Below are 13,825 nucleotides of genomic sequence, written 5' to 3' on the forward strand. Positions count from 1 at the left end.
TCACACAACTTCTAAACATTCTTTTATCATGTGAGTCATCACAAAAAAACTGTATGAGTGTACGCATTGTTTTTTTAAATATGTTTGTGAGGAATAGTAATAAAATGGTGGGCTAGAGGCAGGGGAAAGAAAGCTTTGAGAGTCAAGTGGGCTTATATAGGCAGAAATCAGGGGTGAATTTTGACATTGCTTGATTGGCTAGCTAGAAAGGGTTTTTACCGCCTGTTCTACCTTAACCAACACCGTTTCAGACTTTTAGCCTCTGTTAATCCTTTGTTTCCTTTTCATATCTTCTTCCTCCTTTCCATTCTGACACTCAAGCTTGTTACCTTTATTTGTTGTATTTCCATAAGCCTTATCCTTAGGGGCCAGTCACACAGTGGAGATTCTGTCTGTGCTTATTTTTCAAATTGTTGGCAAGTACAAATGCTCTAAATGAATGTCTGGTCATTGTGTTTTAATTAGTTTAAATCTGTTTTTACAGCTTGATCTCATTAGTATTCATAGGTATTTGAACTAAATGTTTATATTTTTGGATGTTTGGATATGCTCTGAACATAAAATATGGATGTATTGACAGCATATGAAATGTATTTACATAAGCATAGATTTAGAAATGTAAACACCTTTTTAAATGTTTGAGTCATGCATGTCTCCATCATGTGCATATCTGCATTTTCAAAAGGGCAATATGGGGTCTGACCGACATAAGCTAACAAAGATTATTCTATGACCAGGATGTGACCTGGACTTGGAGTGACAACCCTGGCATCATAACACATCCTCTTAGTGGAAGATGATCTCATATTTCTCTGCAGCTCCAAGCACCCAGAGATACTGATGTGTGTATGTGTGACACACTCAACGCGCATGACTGCCCACACCGCGCTGACGTAATTTTTGTAGTGCACCTTTGCGCTTGTGAGCGCGAGTATAAACCAGGCTTTAGTCAGAAGATTCTTGAAAAGAGGAGAAAAGCAGTCTGCATGCCTAGGTGCTTGATTTGATACATCTGTGGCCATGGAAGTGATTGGAACACCTAAATGATTTGGAGGGGTGTCCCAATACTTTTGGCAATATAGTGTACCTGCAAAATTCCATGGGTGTAGGGATTCAGTTTCCCCCCCTATTTTGTACATTCTTGCTGACTAAATGGTTCCCATATTTTAGATTGATGCAGAACTATATGTAGTTCTACTAATAGTTTGCACCATATTTAAGTTGATATATTTATGTTGTAGAATTTTCATTGTATGTTCAAGAATGGCGTTATCTAGATTGAAAAGAAATCTGTATTCATGATTTTTTCTGTAATATAATTTCTTTGATTTGATTTATTTAGTAGCTTTCTTTAGGAGTCTATAGAAAATCTATTCGTGCTGGCTGAGTCAAATGCCATTTTGCCAATGTAGCAGGCAAACCGCTTTTGTACATGTCTTAATTAATGTGTGGAATGTCTATATATTATCATTGAAGTAGTGGCCTTGATCATTACATGAGAGAAAGAGCACATGACAGAAAGCAGAAAATAGTAAAAGCATTTAAATCTAAAAAAATCTAAACGTTCATTTAAAAATATATAATTGTGAATTATTTGATATAACAGGCCAACAACATTTATTTTATTTTTTCCCTGGAAACTGATCACACATTATTCACATGTGACTCTCATCTGCTAAACTCTGATGAGGTCTGATTTCTACATTATATGAGGTATTGTTGTGTTTTTGTATGTTTTCATTTCTTGTAATAATCAAGAAAATATGTGTTGCAACACATCCGTAACAGATGTGTACAGTTTGTCAGGAATTGTCATATTGTTTATAGAGTTGACTAGCTTATGCTCTCTAAAACATACTCTCTAAGAGTTCACCATGATGCAAGCTGTCTTATGCTGTCAGAAATTCTGTTTGCAACCAACAGCAATCTCATTCTCCTTGAATGAACCTGAACCATATCTGTGTTTCAGGTGATGCTTGAATCATTGAAGCTTTTCTTAATATGATGTATTTGGAAATGCTAAACGTGTCCTTTTTTAAATGATCATTCTCGTTGAATATTCTGTTTCTTTTGTGTCTTTCAGAGGTTTATTGATCGTCAACTCTGCGACCGGTGGACACAGTTACAACTACACTGCCACCATGCTTCATTTGCGCCTTCCGTCAACCCCTTTCTCCTTCACTCCTTGCCTTTCCTCTCTCCTCCTCCTGATCTTCCTCTCGGGCCTCACTCATCTCTCTCAAGCCAGTGGCGACCCACCCCACAGCATCCCAGGAAACTGTTCAGGGGAGGACAGCTGCTCTGAGGGTGTCGTCCTGCCGGTGTGGAACCCCCAGAACCCCTCTGTGGGCGACAAGGTGGCACGTGCCATTGTCTACTTTGTGGCCCTCATCTACATGTTCTTAGGCATGTCCATCATTGCAGACCGGTTCATGTCGTCCATCGAGGTGATTACGTCTCAAGAGAAGGAGATAACAATCAAGAAACCCAACGGCGAGACCACCACAGCAACCGTGCGCATCTGGAACGAGACCGTGTCCAACTTGACCCTCATGGCTTTGGGATCGTCAGCCCCTGAGATCTTGTTATCCGTGATTGAGGTCTGCGGACACAAGTTTGAGGCTGGTAACCTGGGCCCGAGCACGATTGTGGGCAGCGCTGCCTTCAACATGTTCATCATCATCGCCCTCTGTGTTTACGTAGTCCCAGATGGTGAGGTGCGAAAAATCAAGCACTTGAGGGTCTTCTTTGTGACGGCAGCATGGAGTGTGTTCGCCTACATTTGGCTGTACTTGATCCTGTCTGTCTTCTCTCCCGGTGTGGTGGAAGTCTGGGAGGCCGTCCTTACCTTTCTCTTCTTTCCGATCTGTGTGGTTCAGGCCTGGATTGCCGACCGTCGCTTGCTCTTTTACAAATACGTCCACAAGCGCTACCGCGCTGACAAGAACCGTGGCATCATCATTGAGACGGAGGGTGACGGCATGTTCAGCAAAATGGATATGGAGATGGACGGCCAAGGCGCCAATTCCCATCACAAGGAGTCACTTGATGGCATGCTGGCTGGTGTGGAGGAAGGAGGTGGTGGAGGGGAGGAAGAGGAGGCCAGGAGGGAGATGGCTCGTACACTGAAGGACCTCAAGCAGAGACACCCGGAGAAGGACATGGAGCAGCTGATCGAGATGGCAAACTATCAAGTGCTGGTGCAACAGCAGAAGAGTCGAGCTTTCTATCGCATCCAGGCCACTCGCATGATGATCGGAGCTGGGAACATCCTAAAGAAGCACGCTGCAGACCAGGCCAGGAAGGTGGTGAGCTGTCATGAGTCTAATGCCCAGGAAGAAGACCCTCACACCATCTACCTGGAGTTTGAGCCCTCCCATTATCAATGCTTTGAGAACTGCGGCTCCTTAAAGCTCTCCGTGACCCGCCATGGTGGTGACAGTGGCTGTACTGTTAAGGTAATGATTCCACTGTCTATACACAACAGTACTGTGATTACATTGCTGTGATTGTACTTTAATTATATGGATGTGATATAATTTTAAGGCCAGACACCTACATGAGTCCCAGCAGCGACGATGTACTCTCTGAGCTGTTTTAAATAATTACAGCACTTAGGAGACAAGCAATTTAATGACACTATTTTAACAGACTTCAGATTAGCTCATTTTATTATATAAACCTTTCAATTGTTAAGTTCAAGTTATATTAAATTATTATGAGATAAGAGGTCAAAATATACTATAATATCAATAACACAATAATGATAAATACAAACATATTATTATGTTATTCTTTTGTTATTCTTGACTAATAATAACAATATGTATTATGATTATTATTAAATATTAATTAAAATGTTTTTATTATATTCTTATTATTATGTGATATGATCAACAGTAATTATTATTATAATAATACATCATATATTTTATTTATTTATATTATGAATAATTTACAAAATATACAGTACTGTGCAAAAGTCTTAGGCATGTTATTATTTTCACCAAAATAACTAGTTTTAAGTCTTATTTTAAGTTATTTATGTATTTTGCTGTGGTGTGTCAGTAGAAAATATCATGTATGTATGAAATCCATGTAATAATTGTAAGGAGTCTGGCAAAAGCCGCTATGCTCCACACGGAGATCTGATCTCACCATCATCAAGTCCATCTGGGATTACATGAAGAAAGAGAAAAAAGATGCCTGTAGAAACCTATGCCATCTATGTGCAATTGTACCTAGGACAAAAGCTGTTTTAAAGGGGTCACACCAAATATTGATTTTAGCTATAAGAAGTTCATTGATTTTAAAACATCTATTTATGACATAATTTTTTTTAAGCATCTTCACTTTACTGCATGTGCAAGTGCCTAAAAGTTTTCACAGTACTGTAGCTTTGCAGGTATGGTTTCTTCAAGTCTTGGAGACGTTGTCACAGTTCTTCTGGATTTAGTCCGTCTAATTTGTTTCTGTTTCTTCATGTTATCCCAGATGGACGTGATGATGGTGAGATCAGATCTCTGTGCGAAGCACACCGGCAGTTGTCAGACTCCTTGTGCATACAAAAATCTCACTGGATTATTACAATTAATGGCAAAAGGCAATAAGGCATATTTGGAAATGTAAACTGATATTTCCTAAAGATATAAATAACTGGTTTAAACCCATTTTTTTGTGTGAAAATACTAACATACCTAAAACGTTTGCACAATACTGTGTGTGTGTGTGTATTATGTTATTATAATGTGCTATGATTGATAATGATTTATTATTATTGTTGTTGTTATCTGTGGAATTTAATTATCACACATCCTCTCCAAAACGTTACATTATAGGCATTGTTTTTTTCCCCCATACACTCACTGTAACTCTTATAGCTTTGCTTCCTCAGCACTTTAGCTGTATGACAACTGTTCCTGTATCTAGGTTGACTATCGCACAGAGGATGGCACTGCTAACGCAGGATCAGACTATGAATTCGCCGAGGGCACTCTGGTCTTTAAACCGGGTGAGACAGTGAAGGAGCTGACAGTCGGCGTGATTGACGATGACATATTCGAGGAAGATGAGCATTTCTACGTACATCTCAGCAACCCTCGAGTTGTCCACCGTGCTGAGGTCTCCATCCTCGACCCTAATGCGGTGTCTCCAGGCAACAGCATTATAGGATCCAGCCACATTCCTCCCAAAGCTGCCTTGGGTAACGCGCACACTGCCACGGTGACCATTTACGATGATGACCATGCGGGTATCTTTACGTTCGAGATCAATTCCACACGAGTGAGTGAAAGTGTGGGCATCATGCAGGTGAAGGTTCACAGAACATCTGGAGCGAGGGGGAAGGTGGCAGTACCGTACCACACTACAGAGGGTACCGCCAAAGCTGGAGAAGACTATGAAGAGGTGGCTGGAAAACTGGAGTTCCTCAATGATGAGACCATGTAAGTTAAATATTTTTTAGGGCTTACAACCCTGAATATGTTTTACTAATAATTTATCAAGTGTGCACAGGGGGATTTCAAGGAGACAAGATGCTCTTTGTCTCTGCCAACACTGATTGAACCAGATGTTTGCAGAGAGCATATGTTTGTGTCCTCGAATAGGCAAGACTTAATCAAGCCATCCTTGTTATTAAAAGTTTAGCTCATAGCTGCATCCAAATTTGCGTACTTCTACTCACTAGAGAGAAAGTACATACTTTTAAGTATTTATAAGACAGTATGTTAGATTTGGGACATCTGGGATCTTTTGGCATACAATAGTGAAATACAGGTAATAAAAGATTGATTAATTGTCCATAATATTTAATGAATAAAATGTATGATGGTCGATTAAGCAAGGTCATCATTAGAGTGCGTAGTTTTGAGGTGTGTGCTACTTATGCCCAAGACGCGTGCAGCAGTTACGTATTCTAAATGTATTCATATCTTCAAGCCATGCAATGAATTAGGTAGGCTAGCCTTTATTTAGAAACATAATTTACCATGGGATCCAAAAAACCTCCAAACAAGTTGTTTTACTGAAATATAAGAACTACTTGTGTAAACATCACATTAAAAGTACATAGAATAAACAAGAAGTAATAAGATCCTGGTGGATGAGTGATGAACGTCCAGTGCTGTCTGAGCTGTGCGCTCTTATTCTTTGACGCATGGTAAATCAAGACCTGTCAATCTCAGAGATCAAACATATCTGAGCACGCTCCAGCTGTAAAACAGTGTCCGATTGGTCTCTAAAAATCAAAAGTTACATAGTGCACTTTTTAATATTTTATATTAATTATTAAAATATTAAAGTTGGTAGTCTGTATTATTTTTGAAACATTTCTAAAGAAATATATAAAACTATAAATGTTGTTATTTTGTTTTAATAAATATAGTGGTTGCTTGTTCAAAATACAAGCTTAAAGGTGCTGTATGTAATAATTTCTGTACCAAAGCACAAAATATGTTTGCAGAGATTTAGGAAACTTCACATAAGTTCACATACTTGTTTCTCTGAAAAGAAATGCAACAGCCAGTTATTCTACTTTGAAATGTGTGTTCGGTGTCGGGAATGTCTGTTTTTGTTTTGGTCTGTTCTGTTGGATACCGCCCACTGCCAATTTACCCAATAGTATTTTGACACCCGGTTGCATGTAACCATGGAAGCCAGCAAACAAAATGGGTCAGAGATCACAGATTCTACCTGACCCTAAAAGGCCTCTGTGTCCAGAGGCATATTAAAACATGGAAAATTCCACCCATCAACTTACAATGTAATGCTCGTCACCTTCCATTGTCAATTACACTCGTTCTTGTTGCGTGTTCTCAAACTGGAAACCAGCGTGAGCGTTGAGTCTGAGGAGGAGGGGGCAGGAGAAACAATAATCTCCAATATTTTGAATTTGGACTGCATAACCCATTTCGACCACTAGCTGTCAATGTTATACATACTGCACCTTTAATGGTGTCTTATTAACACAGAAACCATGTAAGCATAAAATGAAACTGGAAAATGAATTTACATTAAAAACCCAAACTTTGGGGACTATGGCTCCTCATTTCAAGTCCATCACAATCTCAATGACAAATGCAAATTAGGATGCAGATCATATTTTAAGATTTTTATTTGTAGATTGCATGTACATACGTGTTTAAATGTTTCCACCATTGGTAGTTAAAGTAAGATGTACCCTGATGACCTGTTATGATCACAGTATGCATGGAATACAGGCCCCAACACTAAAAAAGGAACACAAATAGATAAGAGCAAGGCAGGAAGAAATCTATAAGCCTCACATGAAAACGGATGAACAAGGGATAAAGTTGAAGAGATGTGTGAAGTCTGGAAGAAAGCCAGAGAGGAAGAGATGGAGAATGATAGAGCTGCTGAGTTTTCTCTCAATCCTGAAAATCGATACTGACCTGCACATCAAGCACACTGCGCTACTGCAGATCTGAGGTGAGCAGGTCAACTGTAGAAAAGAACATGCTGGCAGCAGAGAGAGGGAGGCAGTTGTTGTAAACTGCTTGTCAGGTTGTAGGTAAACAACTTAAATAGGCGTTGGGGTGAATGGGGCATTGTGAGTCATGGATGGACTGCGTTGACATGAGACAAAAGCGTATCTACACCAAGATGGAGAACTTCCCATCATAAGCGGCATGCCAAACTGACATATTCACTGACAATGCAACATCCAAAAAAAGTGTACGACAGGATAGTGGTGGTATATTTAGTGTGAAAGGGAACTGGATTCCAGACCTTTTTGTTGTTGTTTTTTACGAACCAATGAGACCTTTATTTTCTTAGAATAAACAAGAAACTCACATTTCAAAGATACAAATAACATTTCAAAAATGCAAATAATTTTGGAACCACATAGATCCATAATACGCTGATTTGGTAAAAACATTTCACATCATTATTATTATTAGTTGAACAGTAGTTATTTAGTACTTTACTCATAAAAATGTCTTTACTGTAATTTTTGATCAATTGAATACATGCTTGATGAATTAAAGTATCAATTTCTTTAAAAAAATCTTTAAAGTCAATGTTTACAGAATTATATAAAATAAATATCCACAAAAATATTGGTATCTTTCCACTCTTGGCACTAAAACATGTAGCACTTTTAGTTCTCACCATTTAAACTAGCTGAATGAGTAATAAAAAGATTGTTATACTAAGTAGTATGGGTGCATTAACACACAAGCTTCGATGGGCTGAAGCCCAGGGGCCTACACTGGGCCTACACTTTACAGCAGTGAAAACTGCATTCTATAAACAAACTCAGACAGTCTCACAAGCGCATTTTCAGCGAAGCCTGGACTGGACAGTGGACAGCTAGCTTTCTGTAACGTCATACGAGATAGCCAGTCTGCACTGAATGAAGGTTCAGTCATTTACAAAGGCGTGGATATAATCTTCTATTGCTGCTTTAAAGGCTTATTTTTGGCTTACATCTGTTGATAAAAAACAGGAATCGTGATATGATAAATAAACTTTGAACGACTATTATTTCATTAGACTAAATAAACGTGAGCAGTGCATGTTTCAAATTAAAAACGCGGTGCTTTTGTGCATTCTATATGTTCGCACTTTCAGAGCAGTTTGCAATCACCAAATAGCTATCATTTATGCCAAGTGATTGCTTTGATCTACTGCTGATGAATTATGAGAACTTTAAGCTTGATTTATGGTATTTATATCATACCTGTAAACTTGTCACATTTTGACCAGGAAAGTTTTGATGGCATTTTCTTTTTTATCTTGCATCTGTATAATGTGTGGTACAGGTATGACGTCAGAACCCGGAAGACTAGGGACCCTTTCACACCTACCTTGTTTAGTCCGAAATTTTAAGCAGATGAAATTTGGTCAGACGAAAAGAGGTAGTCTCGGTTCAGATCAAACTGAACAAAGGTTTGGTTCGTTTCTAGTGTGTAAGCATTTTCTGTATGGTTCGGACTTTCAGACCATTCACAGGACATTCCTGTTTATATTTAAATATTATAATGCTATTTTTAAATTTCATCTAGGCTATTTTGAATATGAAAAGTGCAAAGATGCGCAATATGTCAGAAGCAGTGGCGGCTGGTGATAATTATTTTGGGGGGGGCGTTTTTTTTTCGGTTGGGGGGGGGGGGGGGTACAGTGTCTTCACTTTTATCTTTTTACACATTCATTTCCCACATATAATTGAATGAGGAAAGAAAAAAAAACCAGCTACAAAAGACTAGCATGTTGACTATTTGAACATAACTTTTGCTCTCCTTTCTTTCTGGCCAGCCAATTTCTCAGTGACTCTCTGATTAAAGTCAGTCATCTCAGTAGTGTCATGACGTTTGCATTATTCAGTTAGATATTTGAGGTCTCTTACCCCCGTTGTTGTCCACAAAACTTCAGTACCGACACTTTGAAATAAAAGACAGGGAAAGCAATAAAGGGCATTGCTAACAACACATCCAGCCTGCCACCTACGTTTCTCATAACAAGCGCGTGAAGCTCCGAGTGCAGCTGCGTCCTCTGTCACTGGCCTGCTGCTGGATTTGTAAATCGCTGCTGCCATATCTACATAACAAGGTTTTGGCGGAGTCGGAGTGACTGTGTCGCCCGCGCACTTTCGCTTTAGTGGCCAAGAGCGGAAAGCTGAATGACAGGTGAGGAGAACCAATCAGATTGGATAAAATAACACGCATCCAATTCTGATTCGCCAGGGACGCAGCGACCTGCGTCCGGAGGAGGATCTTTAAAAACCAATTAGAGACCAGCTTCAGGTCACTAGCTGCCCGTATATTTTTGGATTCCGATAGACATCCATTTGTCCGGCGTCCCTCGCGCATGAAACTGCATGAAACATATTGAAGAACATATTAGTTAACCGATCAAAGCCAGTTTTTATTAAATGCTGAGGCTCTTACTTACAGCCGGAACGTCGTATGAGTAAACTATTTTATTTTTATTTCATTTTTGTATAATTTTTGTATACATGTATATTTCTGGAATTTTGATGGGGGCGGTGCCCCAGCGCCCTCTATTGACCAGCCGCCACTGGTCAGAAGACAGAAGGTCAGAAATGATTTTGATCACTTCATTAAGCTTTGTTTTGTAGAAAGCCTTTTTCAAAGTGAATTTCATTTGTATAAATTGTATCTTATATGTATTTTAATTAACGTTACATCAGAATAAGAAGGAAATAGCAGACAACAATCGTGACATGGAGGCGCCAGAGTGATCACTTGTATTGCTCTTGAACATGTCTCATAAATAAACCGAAACTCAGCAGGCTATTTGCCTCACAGACATGAGAAATATGTGTATAGAAAGCTTGAAATTTCTGTTACTGACGGAATGGGGGTTTTGCTTAGAAGCCAATCGCCTTTGAGATCTACAAAACAAGCCAATGGTCAAATTGGTCAACGCTCAAAGGTGACTGCATGCTCTCTCGGTCCACTTCGGTGGTCCAGGAGCGACACTTATGGCTCAATCTGGCTGATATGAGAGAATCTGAGCGGACCAGGTTCCTCAATTCCCGAGATTGAAGTCTGGCTTCTACAGCCCTTACTTCAACCGGTGGGTTACGACCAATCCTGGACCTGCGTATCTTGAACCGAACCCTTCACAGGCTTCCATTCAAGATGTTGACAGCCAAATGCATTTTCTACGCATTTTCTACGGTTTGCCTTCGAGGGGCAGGCATATCAGTACACGGTTCTCCCATTCGGTTTAGCCCTGTCCCCTTGCGTCTTCACGAAAGTCGTCGAGGCAGCCCTTGTGCCACTCAGGCAACACGGGGTTCGCATCTTGAATTATCTCGACGACTGGCTGATTCTGAGTCAATCTCTCGAGAGCAGCTTTGCAAACACAGGGACCTGGTGCTTCAGCACCTAGCCCGTCTGGGCCTTCGGGTCAACTAGGAAAAGAGCAAACTCTCCCCAGTGCAGAGGATCTCTTTTCTCGAAATGGAAATGGACTCGTTCTCCATGTTCGTGCAGCTTACGAGCGAGCGCGCACAGTAACTGCTGACTTTTCTTCGCCAATTCAAGGGCAAGAGTGCGGTTCCACTGAAATACTTTCTGAGGCTCCTGGGGCATATAGCATCCGCAGCCACAGTCACGCCGCTCGGACTGCTTCATATGAGACCGTTTCAGCACTGGCTTCGCGATCGAGTCCCGAGGTGGGCATGGCAACAGGGCACGCTCCAGGTCCCAGTGACCCGGCCTGCCATCAGACCTTCACCACGTGGTCGAACCTCAGCTTTCTACGGGCAGGAGTTTCCCTAGAACGAGTTTCCAGGCATGTTGTTGTATCAACAGATGCCTCTGCCACGGGCTGGTGTGCCATGTGCAATGGACATGCTGCCGCGGGCTCCTGGAGAGGATCCCAGCACCTATGGCATGTCAATTGCCTCGAGTTGCTGGCCGTATGTCTTGCCCTGCACCGCTTCCGAGCCCTGCTCAAGGACAAGCGCCTACTGGTCCATTCAGACAACACGACGACAGTAGCGTACATCAACCAATGTGGACCCACGATGGGGTCTACACGCCCGTCGGATGTCGCAACTCACCCACCACCTCCTCATAAGGAGTCAGAAGCATCTGAGGTTGCTTCGTGCCGTTCACATCCCGGGAGAACTGAATTGTGCAGCCGACGAGCTGTCACTTGTTCCGCCATTTCCGGGGGAATGGAGACTCCATCCCCAGACGGTTCAGGTGATTTGGGAACAGTTCGGCAAGGCACAGATAGATCTGTTTGCCTCCCACAACTCTTCCCATTGCCGCTGGTATTACTCCCTGACCGAGGGGACCCTCGGCACGGATGCACTAGCGCACAGCTGGCCGCGGGGCCTACGCAAGTATATGTCTCCCCCAGTGAGCCTTCTCGTACAGGTTCGGTGCAAGATCAGGGAGGACAGGGAGCAGGTCCTTTTGGTCACCCCGTATCAGCCTGGCCGGACCTAGTCGATCCCTCTGAGGAAGGACCTCCTTACTCAGAGACGGGGCACCCTATGGCACCCATGTCCTGATCTATGGAACCTACACATGTGGGCCCTGGACGGGATGCGGCAGGTTTGAGTACCCTTCCACCTCAGGTGGTGGCTACCATCACTTTCGCTAGGGCCTCGTCCACTAGACAGGCCTATGCGTTGAGGTTGAACCTCTTCGTCACCTGGTGCTCTTCTCGGCGAGAAGACCCCAGGAAATGCCTGATTTGGTCCGTGCTCTCCTTCCTCCAAGATGGGTTGGATCGAAGGCTGTCTCCCTCTACCTTGAAGGTTTATGTGGCCAAAATATAGGCTCACCATGACCTGGTGTACTCAAAAACGGTAGGACAGCACGACCTGGTCAGCAGGTTCCTTAGAGGAGCGAGGAGATTAAATCCTTCTCGCCCTGCTCAGATGCCCTCTTGGGATCTTGCAGTGGTTCTATCTGCCCTGCAGAAAGCTCCCTTTGTGCCCCTGCAATCCATAGAGTTGAAGTTCCTTTCAATGAAAGTGGCATTCTTGATTGCTCTGGCTTCCATCAAGAGGGTAGGCGACCTGCAGGCATTTTCGGTTGACGAAGCGTGCCTGGTATTCGGGCCGGCTAATTCTTACGTGATCTTAATTCTTAACTTGTTTCTGGCCTGGATACGTGCCCAAGGTTCCCACCACTTCTTTCAGAGATCAGGTGGTGAACCTGCAAGCTCTGCCTGTGGAGGAGGCAGACCCAGCCTTGGCACTGCTCTGTCCAGTACGCGCCCTTCGCGCTTACGTAGACAGGACGCAGTGTTTCTGGACCTCAGACCAGCTCTTGATCTGTTACGGAGGGCAGCAGAAAGGGAAGGCTCTCTCCAAGCAGAGGTTGTCTCACTGGATAGTGGGTTAGGTTCAGGCATGTCAGGTTCAGGGCATGCCATGCCCCCTTGGGGTAAGAGCACACTCCACCAGGAACGTAGCTTCCTCTTGGGCTTTAGCGCATGGCGCCTTGCTGACAGACAATTGTAGAGCTGCAGGCTGGGCCACACACAACACTGTACCGGTTCAACAACACTGTACCGCTGGAACGGCCGGGCGCTCAGCCTCTGCTCTTCAGCAGGTAACATAATGCGAGACTGCTATGCAACGCCCTTTATTTTCATGCCATTGGCTCGTTTTGTAGATCTCAAAGGCAATTGGCTTCTAAGCGAAACCTCCATTCCGTCAGTAACTGACGTAACGTCTCCGTTCCCTTCCTTCAGGGAACGAGGGTTACATTCGTAACCGAGACATTCATTCATTCTTGTCAGTTACCTGCCAAATTGACAACACGCTGATGTCAGACGCATGTCCGTTTACAAACCAATCAATGTCAAGATGCAGCCCACATAGATGATGATGACAGGACGCAAGTATGTCATGTAAAGTTCTTTAGTGCGCTCGCATATTGCAATGTGAAACCCAACCAAAACTAACCGAATGTATAAAATGTATCAAAACATGAACTTCGGTTCGGACCTTGGTGCAGACTTTCAGGTGTGAAAATGCCCTAATACGCCGCTGGTTCCTTCAAGATTTTTCGATGGGGTTTTATAATGGGGCTTTTTTTTTTTTTGTAAAATAAAGACTGTGGTACACATAACTTGACTGTAATGTTGTATCCCAGGGGCATCTGGTTATCTGGTTCTGCTAATTAGAGGATAAAAGTCTGCTTTAAGTGTCATTACAATGCTATTATTTCCCATAAACAGGGGATAAATTTGCTTGAATGGCTCTAGAAGGGCAACCAATGTAATAATATTTTCCAGGCCATTTTAGGAATCTTTGTACTGCAAAAATGTCAACATTTCATAGCTTTTTTTGTTTTGTCCACTGAAAACC

At 42.3% G+C, this 13,825-nt stretch overlaps 1 protein-coding gene across 1 annotated transcript in view; it reads left to right on the forward strand.

Moving 5' to 3' along the window:
- Positions 1-2,141: 2,141 nt before the first annotated feature.
- Positions 2,142-13,825, forward strand: part of slc8a4a (solute carrier family 8 member 4a) — a gene marked incomplete at both ends in the record, with an annotated part of 41,081 nt that continues 29,397 nt past the window's right edge. The window contains 2 exons of the mRNA XM_079834663.1: positions 2,142-3,458; positions 4,930-5,444. Of these exons, the coding sequence (XP_079690789.1) occupies positions 2,142-3,458; positions 4,930-5,444 (1,832 nt within the window). The remainder of the gene's footprint in view (positions 3,459-4,929; positions 5,445-13,825) is intronic.

This window comes from Gobio gobio (assembly GCF_949357685.1).
Source record: "Gobio gobio genome assembly, chromosome: 14".
In the NCBI taxonomy this organism is placed as follows: Eukaryota; Metazoa; Chordata; class Actinopteri; order Cypriniformes; family Gobionidae; genus Gobio; species Gobio gobio.